The sequence below is a fragment of the Platichthys flesus genome, chromosome 9, assembly GCF_949316205.1.
Source record: "Platichthys flesus chromosome 9, fPlaFle2.1, whole genome shotgun sequence".
Classification (NCBI taxonomy): domain Eukaryota; kingdom Metazoa; phylum Chordata; class Actinopteri; order Pleuronectiformes; family Pleuronectidae; genus Platichthys; species Platichthys flesus.
The window spans coordinates 25,619,734-25,633,787 of record NC_084953.1 but is presented as its reverse complement, the minus strand read 5'-3'; the positions used below and the strand labels follow the sequence as shown (position 1 = coordinate 25,633,787).

Genomic DNA, 14,054 nt, shown 5'->3' with positions numbered 1-14,054 from the left:
TTTTACAACAGCAAAAAATTCAGTTGCATCTGAAATATTGACCTCTCCCTTTGTGCTGGACTAAATATTATTGTTCCTCATGCATCCTCTTTAGACTTTGTAATCTGCTCTTTCATCCATGTTTCTTACTTCTCCAAACAGTCTCCGATCTCACCAATGGGAAAGTATGGTGTCTCTTTTACTGTCCTAAATGCTAAATCTAAAAACTTTGTGACAATAAATTATCAGTTGCCACAGGCTCATATTTTATAGAACATTGGGGAATGTGGGATTCAGAAACATATGTGTTGATAAAGAGTAGCGCTGGAACCTCGTGTTAAGTTTGGATTGTGCCGTTGCTGCTGCATTGCAGTTCCACTGCCCCAGAAACAGCTCCATTAATACTGAGTCAGGAATCCTCTCTCTCTCTCTCTCTCTCTCTCTCTCTCTCTCTCTCTCTCTCTCTCTCTCTCTCTCTCTCTCTCTGTGCGCTTCCACAGTTTGTCACAACAAAACAAAAATTGGACTAGTAAGGGATATTTTATTGTGATGGGAATCCGAGTAAGGTTTCAGAGCAGCAGTGTTTGCAGGTCTGCTACATGTCACACTCAATCTGTGTCTTCAGTTTCGGTGCAATGAATCTTGAAGTAAATACTTTACAAGCATTGACATGTAATTAACTTGTATCCTTCATCATCACACACTGGCATTTTGTATTTGCTCACTATTCCCATCTGCAGAGTATTGACAAATTTCTGGTGTGGTCAGTATGTTTTCTGGTAAATTCTGTCAACTTTTACAACTTTCATATGATGCCCCTCTCAAAATGTTAAAAGCTTTCGCTGAAATGTCCAGACAGTCAAATTACTTCAACTACAAATCGTGATTTTTATTTATTTTATTAAAGTTATCTGATTAGTGGTTACTTAAATTATTAGGTATTTCTAGACATGCTAGACATAGAATAATCCATATTTGATTTTGTGTGAGAGAAAAGCAGGTTGAGTTCATACATTTACCATATAAGCCAACTTTTTTCACTGTATTATTGCATTATGTGTTTGTCTCTGTTCCAGTCATGGTATCTGGGCAACTGAGGGACCTCTGGAGGACGGCTGATTGTCGTGGTGGTACTGTCCTGGAGGAAAACAAACAATGTTGTCAAGACATTGCCAAAGGAAAGATATATTCAGCTTTGTAGAAAGATATAACATGTGGTTGTACATATATGTGAATATACAGTGAAATATATTTACATATGTGTTCATACCCAGAAAAGACGGCCTGGATGAAGGGAGTATGCTGCTCTCACTCAGCCGTTTTGCAGCCCCAGAATGTACTATGCTCTAAGACACTAAAAGGTTCACACAAATGCAACTGCGATGAGTTGTGATTTTCTAGAGAAAGCAGTGGATTGATGAAGATGTCTGGTTGGTCCATATGAACTGTCGACCAGAACCAGGTCTCAACACACCAGATCCTGAAAAGCCTATAACCTAACCGTGTCCCCAGGATGAGGCCCGTTTCCTTGGGATGGATGTCAGCCTTTAACCCTTAACCCTGGTTCTCTACACCGATTCCAGTGTACGGCCTCTACCCTGGGACAGACATAGACCTCATCCCCCCCCAACACCCAGAATGCCCCCTCCGCTGCAGGTGCTGCTTATAGTATATGCAAATAAGCCTCCCTTATTTTTTGAATCAAATAGCAAGAGAGATCCTGCTGTCAATATGTAAAGTTTCTTTGCACTTTTTGATATGTTATTGATGCGCCTGAAGAAAATTTTGAGTTGAAACAGCGCATTTTTTTTCTCTCTTCCCACCAAAAGACAGAGGCTTTGTCTTTTTTATTGACAATCATCAGGCTGAAACCATAAAGTTGCTTTGCGAGGCTTTTGAGAGGCTCATGTTTTTATGACTGATTGTGCTTTTCTATCAGAAAACAATGAGTAATAGTGGAATATAAGAGCTATATCCATGCCTCCTCGAACACATCACACAATGCTATAGCTGGACACCAATATAGAGTCATCAGTAATACTGGGCCTTTTAAGGACAGAGGCCCAGTGTCTTGAGCAGAGGGTGTCTTTTGACATGAATTTCCTGCTGCTTCCTACCCTTCAAATGCTGATCATTTTGACATGACAGTACTTATCCAAGCAGCCAAAGGCACAATGATTGGAGGACACATGCACCTGCCAGAAGAAAACGTCTCAGCAGAACTGAGAAAAAACAAAGACAAGACTAAAACCAGGATCATGTGGCTGCACAGCCAGCTGTAACCTGGCTTCAGAACTCGAAGTGTTTGAAACTGTAGCACATGGCTTGTGTTTGTGGGTGTGTGTGTGCGTGTGTATGTGTGTCTGTGTCTGTGTCTTTGTGTGTGTCAGTGTGTGTGTCAGTATTTGAATATAGATCCTGCAGTTCCACACTCATACCTGCTCTGTTTTCAGGGGTTGTTGTAAAGATTTTGTTTGTGTCTCACAGAACACCCTGACAGGTTTTGAAGATGTGTGTTGGTAAAGTAGAAGGAGATTTACAATTACGTAACAAATTCCCATTTTGAGAAAAAGTGTGATGTAGCCTGTTGTCAAGCTAAGTGTAGACATGACGAGTCATGTGTATACTGGTTTGAACTGAGCACAAACTCTGGGGGTCACTTTGTCCAGCTCTAGAATGACTGGTGACCAAACCTGTGTCGCTCAGACCTGACCCGTCCTGAACAATGTGTGGTGGCACAGTAGCCATAGGGTTCCGGCTGGGCTGCAGTTCAGGCATGAACAAAAAGACATGTTAGCCACAGTCTAGGTTTGGTTTCAGGTCAAACCTTGATGGTTAACCAATTGCAACAAGGAACTTAAGAGTGTGTAGGTCTTGATTTTCTCAGCGCATAATGCTTTAAAGAGGCAAAGCAATATTATTTTATAGTTTTTCTCATCTTCATTTAGTCGTTAACTCTTTCAGGCTGAAAATGTAGCACTTACTAGAACACAAACATTATTCTCTGTCTGCATTGATGGTGGCATCTCAAAAACACTTCTTCATAGAAGTAGTAAAGAGCAAGATGTCAGTTTAAGATAAGGGAAGGAAGTAATATCCAAAAATAGATTTTGGGGATATTAAATTGATGTCACTATTGATACTTGTGTGTAACATTTAATGCAGACTCCAAACATGAACACAACACCATGGCATTTGCTATTTCGGACATCATCTCTTTGTATACGAAAACACTGAATATAATTGGATTTTTTTATAATTGATGCCATATTTTATTTCTAAGGCTTTGCAACTATAAAGCAGTTTATTTAACTTTGTTAACTGCGGATGTATTTAGTTTAAGGACTTGTGTTTCTGTGTTGAGCTGTGATTCGATTGAATGCCAAGCACATTTTTTTAACACATTATTTACACTAGTATGACTGCTGGTGCGTTTCTGCAGGCTGCGTTCCCCAGTTCAAACAGAAGGAGAAAATTCAAAAACATAACTCTTCCACTTGTGATCAGCAGTGGTTTGCCTGTTAAAAGGCATTGCTGTGATCTCAAAGGTGTCTTCCTGGAAGGATAAAATATTCCCCAACCAAAGCTTAAACATGACATTTCTGACCACTGCGTTGGACCTGAAGGGCATCCAGTGTAGAGGAGGAAGAGAGCAGTGAGTTGTGAGGTCAGCAGAGTCATTAGATTTGCTCTCATCATTCTGGGCAGAAAGCAGATACCTGTGTGATCACAAAAACACTTTTTAAGATGCAGCCAGCTAAACACAGTAAACTTTTCCCGTGAGTAACATTCAGAGTCTATGATCTGTGCTAACTAAACATCTAGTGTGCATACTGTTGAGACCATCACAGCCATATACGAGTGCCAGTGTGTGTGATGGCTCAGACTCGGAACTAATCAGGAATTCTCTTTTTTTCTTGAGGAGAAACAGTTCTAACTCACACAGAGGTGTCTATATATTTTTCATATTTCTTTATGTGCTAAAATTTGCTTGGCATTCAATCTGAACATATGTCTGCGTCTTTTACTTTTACCAGGGTTTGGGGTTAAAGTTGACAATGGTCAGTGCCTACTAGGGGTTAGGAGTTTGTAAGGAAGGTGCTGATAGGAGCTGTGGCAGGGCAAGGTTTAAGGTATGGTTATAGCTGGCTTAGATGTATACTGCATGGTGCTGCCCTGGTCGCTGTGCTGACCTGAATAATGCATGGCTCAAAGTAATGATACCTCTCCCTCTCAATCCTGCTCTGTCTCCTCGTCCCCTTCCTGGAAGGGTTATCTATTTCTTTGAATTTTAATAATTACCCTGTTGTAAACTTCTATTTTGCACGATATATCATGAAAACCCATTATGTGCCTTGCCTTTAGTTTAGTTAGTTAAAGAACAATAATACATTATTGAAAAATTATCATACTTTTCATGGTACAGCTGGTAGCACATCACATTAAAAAAAAGCTGCATGTGTGATTGCTTGACATTAATCAATGTAGCAGGTAGACAGTTGTAGGTTTCACAATGGCAACAGACTTGAGAAACAGACTTGAGTTTCAGCTCAGTGAAAGCAGAGGCTTGGATAACACGTATCCTCTCCTATCATTCAAGACAGTAACTTTTTAAGGTGTGGCATTTTGGGAAATACATGTATGATAAAGTACTTAGAGTGCCAATGTCTCTTTCTGCTGGAGACACAGTGTGGATATATTTAGCAGAGCTTTGTGATAAGTTGAGCTAACCGGCCCAACCCTTACCTAGTTACTCAAGGTCCATTTACCAAAAATATTTATAGCTTTAAACAACCTTCATGTGGGGAGATCTAGAGCCCTATTCTACTTCCAGGATGCCACTGCATCAGGAGTTCTGTCCACACTCCAGATCCAAACACCTGTTATCATTTGAATATGTACTCAACTAAACCATCTCAACGACAATTGAGCAAACGAGGAAAACTGTCTAAACTGTCTCCGAAGTAAAGAATGAACCGGCCACTTTGGGGTAAAGCTCAATAATAATTTAAATCCCAAAATGTTACACTGTTCCTTTGAGGGTTCACTTTTTCAGTCACAACTTTTGCCATAACCAGGTGCTGATTTCACTCATAGAGCTAATCTGGTTCTGTGGCTCTGCTCCTATAAACTTGTGCTGTGTTTTTGATAGGTCTTTGTGGACTGAGCTAAATTGACACTGACTTTACCCACATTAGTGTTAAGAATGAACTTTATGTGTGTTGTCGCAAAGTGTTGGCTGTAGTAAGGCCTCCTTGGATCTGAAAATGGCACTTTACAGAAACAACAAACATTGGTTTTGAAAGTAAAGTCTGGTTGTAGGACCTGCCTAAATGTTCACAATACAAGCAAAAGCCATTTTCAGAGACTTTGCTCAGTTCTGTCTACGTTTTGTTTTAACAATAAGTCTCAAATCGTAGAAACACATTTCATAGTATTTATTGCAGGGGAAAGTATATTGTGAATATTTTGTCAGGAATTTAGCCAATGTGGCCAAGCCACTAAATCTAGTCTAATGGAAACATGTGAAACATGTTAAGGTTCAGACTTCAAGGCTCTGCGGCTCTATGATTGACCATTAGAACACCGTCCATTTGCCTGTATGATGACTCCTACCATGTGACTAATCGCGTGACAAGATACTACAAGAGGAAATTAATGATTTTGAGTTTTATATGGATGCATGCACTTAACACTATTCTTACTCTACATGGCTTTCATGTTATTTTTAAGTATTTCTTGAGTTGTTATCTTCATGTTGCTTGTAGCTTTATAGTTTAAACACAGCAGTGTGTATAAAACATATGTACAACATAGACACATAAAAAGGATGTATAGAATGTTTGTTTGTCATGTTTTTGCTTTTTGTTTCAGCTGTCTTAAGAGAATGGCCAATCCAGTTAATATGGGACCCATGAAATGGGTGGGACTGATAGTAACATTGATGGAGGATGAATGATGATAGGTGAAAATTGGAAGTGAGGGTGAAGTAGAATGAAGTAGAGTACACTGAAAGAGTGTGTAACTCTGCCAAGGCTGCACAGTCCTCTAACTTTGTTGCTTTCATAACAGACAGTGTTTAGAGACACATCTGTGACTGGATCTGAGCCCAGTCTATACTCATCTCATAAGGATTGGCAACATTTGTGGATGTAAATCCTGACCTGCAATGTTCGAGCTTCATTTGTAAATGATAGAATTGTGCACACTAAGTTATGACCAATTGAGTCGTTCATGTGTAGAGTTGAACAAAGTTTAGCTTGATTGTTGGAAACAGTACAGCATCATCACTCATCATCGCTCATATCTTTGATATTTGGTGAGATTGGAGTGAAATGTGGAATTGATAAGAAGGGTTCAACAAATATTTTAAATATGGCTGGTTCAGAAGTGAAGATGCGAGGCTTTCACTATTCCAAGATATAGACACAATCCAAAATTTGAAAAAAATTGGACCTGAACAACCCAAACAGAAGAGAAGAGTAGTCTAGGGTCAGGTGATGGATATTCTGTCAGCAATAATGACTCAAATTGAAAGGTTCTTTAAAAATGCCCACATGATGGAAATATTTCTATCGGTTTGTATCGGAAATGAACTAAATTTAGTGTATTTTCAGCTGAGTTGTGCAGGGTTGAAAACAGAAGTTGCTAAGCAGAGCTTAATGGAGAGCTATAGAAGCTGGGTCTGGTTCACTGAGCTGCGATGCTGCTGTGATCAGGCGCTGGTTGCCTATTGACAAATGCACTACAGGAAATGAAAGGGAGAATTTCTGGGCTCACATACAGAAAAAAAGATGTTGCTTTGTAAAAAAAAAAAAAGTTAAGTCTCTAGTTTGTGTTTGGTAGTTCCAGGTAAGATTTTAGGGGGTTGACACAATAACACCAAAACTGGTTAAATATTTGACTCAACAATTCAATACAAAATCAGATCTATTTCTGAAAAAGTCCATACCTTTTCAGCAAATCACCCCCTTAAGCTGCGTCATCAACCACTGGATCTTTCCGCAGGAACTAGGAACCTGTGTGTTGATTATTTTGTATTAAGTATTTACCCTTCCTATAGCCCTGTTCGGTGTAAATTGCAGCACTGAACATTTCTGATAGTTGATGTAGTGTGGCACAAATCCTGCATGTTTGTCATTTTATATGGATTCATTGTTGTTGTATGGTCTTCTGCAATACCACCACCTACTGGACTATTTTTGTAGCCATCGATTCTTCATAAGTCAGCAGGCTAATACGCCCAATCATTTGAGGCATAAAGGTGTAAACACTGGCAACAAGCAGTCCAAAGGAACCTTTTATTTCCTTGGTGATGTGGTGGATTACAGAGTTGATTAGTGGCTTTGTGCTTGTGTCTCCTCAAGATTATTACCAAGATTACTATGCATATTGTAGTATGGGATTCTTATAACTGTTTGCTATTTTCTACCAGAGGCTAAACCAGTAGCCAAAAATAAAGAAGACTGATTTAGAAACCTGAAAAAAGGATGTATGCAGTAATTAACAATTGGAGGCAGTGAGTTCAGTCATATTTCTGATGGATGGCTCCTGATTGTCTGTGTTGAAGCAGCCCCCTTAATGTTCTGTTTCTGTCCATGTTTTCTCGATAGATGACTAGTAATAACGTTGTACATAGAAATCCAAACAGCCTCCTGATATAACAAAAGCCAGCCAAGTGGAAGACTGATCCACTGGTCTCATTGTGTATGGGGAGTCCAGACTCAGCTGAAAGTGTTTTAAGAAAGGGCTGTGTGTTACTCTGCACCAAATGGATTAAAAAAAGACTTTAAACCATTATAAGTACAATAACACCACTAAGCACGCACGTGTGTGTCCAGGCCTTTGTAGTAAGTGGTAAACAGCACGTGGCTCTCAGTAACCATAGCACTTTCTCTGCTCTGTTCGAGTAAGAAAGCAGATCAACATAATACAAACAGAAAAACAACCAAAATGATCGAAACAAGCAGTGCCTGTCATTTTAGTGCTGGTTTCATTTGACTCATTTTATATGCTGGGCTTTGCAGCACTTTTTCTATTCAAATGGTTGTGTGACATACTTCAGCTTAGTGGTTGGTGCTTAGTATTAAGAAGATCCCCAGTCCAGGCTAGCATATGGTCGATGAGCTGGGCTGGACCTGAGGTGACAAGAAACTGAGGAGTTGAAGAAAAACCTGAATCTTCATTGTTGTAGATTGAAAATTCCAAATGCAGCAAAAAAACAGTTTTCTCATCATTACAAAATCATGATATTTACTGTGACAAGACCTGTTGCTCATGAAGGCTAATTCAGATGTTAGATTGGAAATGGCATATAACTATTCATTGAAATACTACTATAACCACAGTAATGGTAGTAATGTATTATGATTCAATGTTACTGACATGTTACTTGGAATATATCATTACTCCATCAACATTATTATCATTCAACATTACTTGTAGGTTTTTCATGAACAACTTTCATTGAACAAGTAGGCAGGGACTGGATCTTAATTCCAGATCTTAACTCATTTCAGCAACAAATCGTCATGTACTGGTTCATTAACATCTGACACTATTTTATAATCAACTTCACAATTTTTTATTTATTTGGGAGCATGTAGTGGTCTTTTTATTAATTTTAACTTTCCAAATGCCATACAAGTTGGGAACTACTAGTAGATGTTCTGTATACCTTAGAGTTAAGTGTTACTACCACATTTATTTTGCCTAAATCCGGATTCAATGGGCCCTGAGCATTTATCAGGAGTCTCCAGCATGAAAAAAGAAACCACTGGATCCTCTTAATGGCTGTGAGGGGGAAGTAATGCTTGAAGATGCAAAGTGTGTATGATAGAAGTTTTGTCGTGGTGGCAGGTTGAAAAATCGAAATTCATTGTAAGTCAGTCAAGATGAAAGTATGATGTCACAGATCTTTTCATTTTGTTGACTACATGCTGACTACGACGTTGTAATTATTATTATGGCAGATTTTGGTCTCACAGTAAGTTCCCTCAAGATCTTTCTTGCTTTGTGGTACAAACCAAGTGCTGTTCTGACAACTGGTAGCAGAGGATTATCAAAGTTAATGGGAATGTCCACATATGGTTGGATCAGGTCTAGCTGAAGACGGTGTGAGGTCTGCTGGATAACTTCAGATTTTCGTTTTGGGGAGATTTTAGGGAGACGTTTTCATAGAGGGCTGTTTTTTATGAACTATTAATATGACTACACTCTTTGCTATTGCAGCTGTTGCCTGAAAATCTTCTTTCTCCAGTTTATGTTTCTTTTTTGCTGTTTCTTACATGAATTGCAACAGATACATTTTTAATTGCTATTGAAACCCTTTCTGTAATTCAGACTCACAGCAGCTGAAAAATGTTTCTTAGTTATTGTCAAATCTGATTTTGTACAGATACAAGTTTTCCTGTGTCAATGATACTGTATGGATTCTCGTCTGTATCTGTGGGTATGCTGCTTCTGCACCCTGTTTACCATGCGTGCTGAAGACAGTTTGTATGAGCGAAAGAGGAACATTTTGATGCGGTCTCATATTAGAATTTTTTCTTTTCAGATATTATAGTCAAGGTCTGCTTTGCTTGCTTCCAGATATATATCCCTTACATCAGAGAGAGCATAGGCATGAACAGCTTTCATCAGTTATTGCATGACTGCAATCCACACCGACCACAGACCTTTTCACATGATAGTGTACATCAGGCCATTGTATAATCAGTTTAGAATCTTCACACATAATGATATCATTCAACACCTGAACACAGCAGTACATGCTGGAGCTGAAGCAGAATGGTGTCCGCCCTCTCATGACTCTATCATGTTTCGTATAGAGACACCTCAGAGTGCATTATCATATGTGGATGAATGGACGAATGGATGGATGGATGGATGGAGTCATGCAACAATGCACATGTGTCCAACATAATAATATAATGGTAATCAATGAGATGGAGACCCATTGTGATTCTGATCTTCCAAAACTGGGAGAGTGGTGGCATTATACGTGGCCTGAGGTACTCACTGTGGAAAGGGCTGCTGATCTGGACTGATGTAGTTTGTAGCAGCTTAAACAAGAGCTATAGGTACTTCTTTTCCTTCGGATGTTTTTCAGCTGAAGCAGATATCAATAGTCCACATTTATTTGCATGATGTAAACTGTTCCTAAAATAATCATTCAGACAGCTACAGGAAATGATGTCAACACTGTGGCACATTTATAACTGAAGTCACAGTTTGACAGTTGAGTGACAGCTGCCTGAACCAGTGTTCCTGATCTAATGTTGTTCATCTGCTGTGGGGGATATTAACATCTTTGATAATATGTCATTACAACCATATTTAGCCCATGCTGTCAGCAGACGCTGATGAAGTCATTACTGGAAATGAGTATGTTTCCCTATGCAAAAATATACCATTAATAAAACAAACTATACCACAACCGAACCTGTTTATTTTTGTAATTCTTGAAACTTGGCATCTGCTGATGACACTGTGGACTCAAAGGTCTCAATGCCGTATTAAGCGTTGAGACAATGCTGTGACATGAAATATGATCATGTAGGACCAAATAGTAAATGATTTGTGAGTCTGAATACTGGTTGGTACATAATACTATGAAACAGAACTTTACAACTCTGACCAGTTAGCAGTGAGACAATCATTTTATCTAAAAGTGAGAAATATGGGGAAGTGTTATAAAGAAATACTCCAGTTATGCTGTATTAGTATGTATATGATTATGGAGGACCATACATGACATAAGTAAAAATAAATAAATAAATAAATGTATAAATAAATACAGAAATAAATAAATGAATAAATAAAAATGGAAATAAATAAATAAATACAGAAATAAATAAATAAATATGTTAATACCAAAAGAAATGTCAAAAGAAATGTCTTAAATATATTTTAACATTTATTTTTTCCCTGATACATTTCCTTTGCATTTGCAGTGTCCTTATGCTAATGAGAAAGGCGGGCCTAACCGCAGTCTCATGCAGGATTGGTCACAGGAGTGTAATGATCCAGCCCTACTACTTCTGCCTTTTAATGCTGGTGTCCAGTAGCTGTTTGCAGCGTTGAGCCAGTTCACACTTAAAATGAACTAGTTCAAGTTCAGAGGGTTAGTTAAGGTTATTTTTTATTGGGATGATTTAGCTGTCAGTAGTCCTGACTGTGAGCGTCACGTCTCGTGTTGTAATGAGCACAAGGAGCGAGCCGAGAGGAGGAGGAGGAAACAGAAACTCCAGCTCGTTACAAACCACCTGCAGCTTCTGCTGTGATCATGAAGCCGCTGATCTCTGAGCAGATGTGACCAGAGAAGCTCTGTGTTTCCACTGTTTCCACTGTTCCACAGAGTCACTAACTGGCTGCTTCACGGTGAAGAGATCAAGTCTCAGTCACTGCCCGTGTCTCTGAGCGAGTGTGTGACGGAGCGCAGGGGCTGTGTGTGTGTGTGTAGCTCAGTTGACCAATCCTGCTCGAGACTGAGGTTAAGCCCGCCTTTCTCATTAGCATAAGGACACTGAAATGTGGAAATAAATAAATGTGGAAATAAATAAAAGTTGCAATAAAAGTGGAAATAAATAAATAAATGTGGAAATAAGTTTAAGACATTGATTTATTTAATTCTGCATTTATTTCCATATTTATTTATTTATTTCCACATTTATTCCAACTTTTATTTTTCGATTTCAGTGTCCTTATGCGAATGAGAAAGGCGGGCCTAACCTCAGTCTCGAGCAGGATTGGTCAACTGAGCTACACACACACACAGCCCCTGCGCTGTGCCACACACTCGCTCAGAGACACGGGCAGTGACTGAGACTTGAGCTCTTCACCGTGCAACAGCCAGTTAGTGACTCTGTGGAACAGTGGAAACAGTGGAAACACAGAGTTTCTCTGGTCACATCTGCTCAGAGATCAGCGGCTTCATGATCACAGCAGAAGCTGCAGGTGGTTTGTACCGAGCTGGAGTTTCTGTTTCCTCCTCCTCCTCTCGGCTCGCTCCTTGTGCTCAGTACAACACGAGACGTGACGCTCACAGTCAGGACTACTGACACCTAAATCATCCCAATAAAAAATAACCTTAACTAACCCTCTGAACTTGAACTAGTTCATTTTAAGTGTGAACTGGCTCAACGCTGCAAACAGCTACTGGACACCAGCATTGAAAGGCAGAAGTAGTAGGGCTGGATCATTACACTCCTGTGACCAATCCTGCATGAGACTGCGGTTAGGCCCGCCTTTCTCATTAAGCCTGAAACATGCTTCTGCGTTTTCACGGGCCCGTAAGCGCAAGAGCCCTTCCGGGTCCCTTACGTGCTTATGTATCCCTCCTTACGTGCTGACGGGTGTCGACCCCCTTTTCTAAAATTAACGGCAAAGCTCCGCAAGCTCACTCAGCCCGCAAGGCTGTGATTGGTCTGCTCCACATCCCTTCTGGAGCTGCATTTCCGGTTTCATGCCCCATAATACCGGCAGAAATCACGGAAGATTTAGAAGAACGAATATGGACCAAATAGAAGAGCACTTGGCAGAAGATATCCGATAGTATGATCACTTGTATAACCTGCCATTGACTGGCGGATTTGTCCGCCAGAAAAAGGCTACGATGAGCCGCAGTGGCTATGTAAATAAACAATCGACGAAGAAGAAAGAAGGCGTCTCTAAGGTCGTCTCGACAAAAAGCATTACTCCGCCTAGTGTTCTGGCGCAGAATTGCTTTGTAAGACGCGCAACGGTTGGGGAAGCATGAATGAAAACGAGTCTTGCGCCACAGCGGCGTGAAAAGACGCAGACGCAGTCGCAGAAGCATGTTTCAGGCTTTAGCATAAGGACACTGCAAATGCAAAGGAAATGTATCAGGGAAAAAATAAATGTTAAAATATATTTAAGACATTTCTTTTGACATTTCTTTTGGTATTAACATATTTATTTATTTATTTCTGTATTTATTTATTTATTTCCATTTTTATTCATTCATTTATTTATTTATTTCTGTATTTATTTATACATTTATTTATTTATTTATTTTTACTTATGTCATGTATGGTCCTCCATATATGATTGGCCTCCACAGCGTCTAATCGAATGTTCCTGTATTAAGTTTTCTGTGTTTGAAACTCTCTATCAAGCCAGCTTTGCCTATGTACTATAGTCTGCATGTACAGATACAAGGTCAGGCCAATCGCTGAGCAGCCCCTCTTTTCTAAGGTGGAATCAGTATAAAAATACATGATACAATAACTTAAGATAAGGGTTGAAGGTCCAGTGTGTAGGGTTGAGGAGGATCTATAATATTTCAAAAATGTTTTATTAATATATAATCACCTAAACCTAAGCATCATTGCACATATTCGGTTGGTTACAATATTAAACTTCACCACTAGATGTCACTTAAGCTTGATGCCTCAGCAGCTTTATCGCAACATGTGAATAAGGTTAGTCCTCCTCTGTCTATTTTGTGTCATGGACTTATTGAGATCAAATTCACCCATTCACACACATACAAAAACATTTATGCTCCTGGTACATCCTAGGGGTAAATTGGGGCTCGGTGTCTTGCCGAAGGACACATTCAGAATGAATTAATGAAGACCCTGTTTCCATGTGGCGTCACAGAGAAAAAGAATAAGGAGACAAGCAACATCCCAAGGTCATGGCAGACAACCATTTATTATAATTTAATTATTATTTATTATTGCATGAAATTTCAAAGTGTTGGACTTCAATTTCCCCCACTCACATGAGCAGGTCAGTCAAATAGCTAATTCCTGACAAATTTGACTTTGATTCTTTGAGTTCCCGTTCAGTGCCCTTGTCAGTAAGGACGAACACTGTGTATCTTTTTAAACACAACTTTCGGTTGATTTTCTTCATGCACTGCTGACCAACCGCACAGTTGCCTTTGATTTAAACTCAATGTAACCAAACAATATAAATTATCATGCTTATCTACTACTGCTGATACAGTAAAATGCATTAGTATATCTCTTTACATGTCAACTTGAGTTAACCATTTTATAGATGTTGCTGGCTTAGTGGTTGGTACAACAGTCAACCAAGGGTTA

The 14,054-nt window shown here is 39.4% G+C and overlaps 1 protein-coding gene across 3 annotated transcripts in view; it reads left to right on the top strand.

Moving 5' to 3' along the window:
- nfic (nuclear factor I/C) overlaps nucleotides 1-10,422 on the top strand; it is a 44,699-nt gene extending 34,277 nt beyond the window's left edge. For all 3 annotated transcript variants that reach the window (XM_062394718.1, XM_062394716.1, XM_062394717.1), the window contains one exon: nucleotides 1,056-10,422. In XM_062394718.1, coding sequence (XP_062250702.1) covers nucleotides 1,056-1,180 — 125 coding nt within the window. In that variant the 3' untranslated portion in view covers nucleotides 1,181-10,422. The remainder of the gene's footprint in view (nucleotides 1-1,055) is intronic.
- The last annotated feature ends 3,632 nt before the right edge of the window (nucleotides 10,423-14,054 follow it).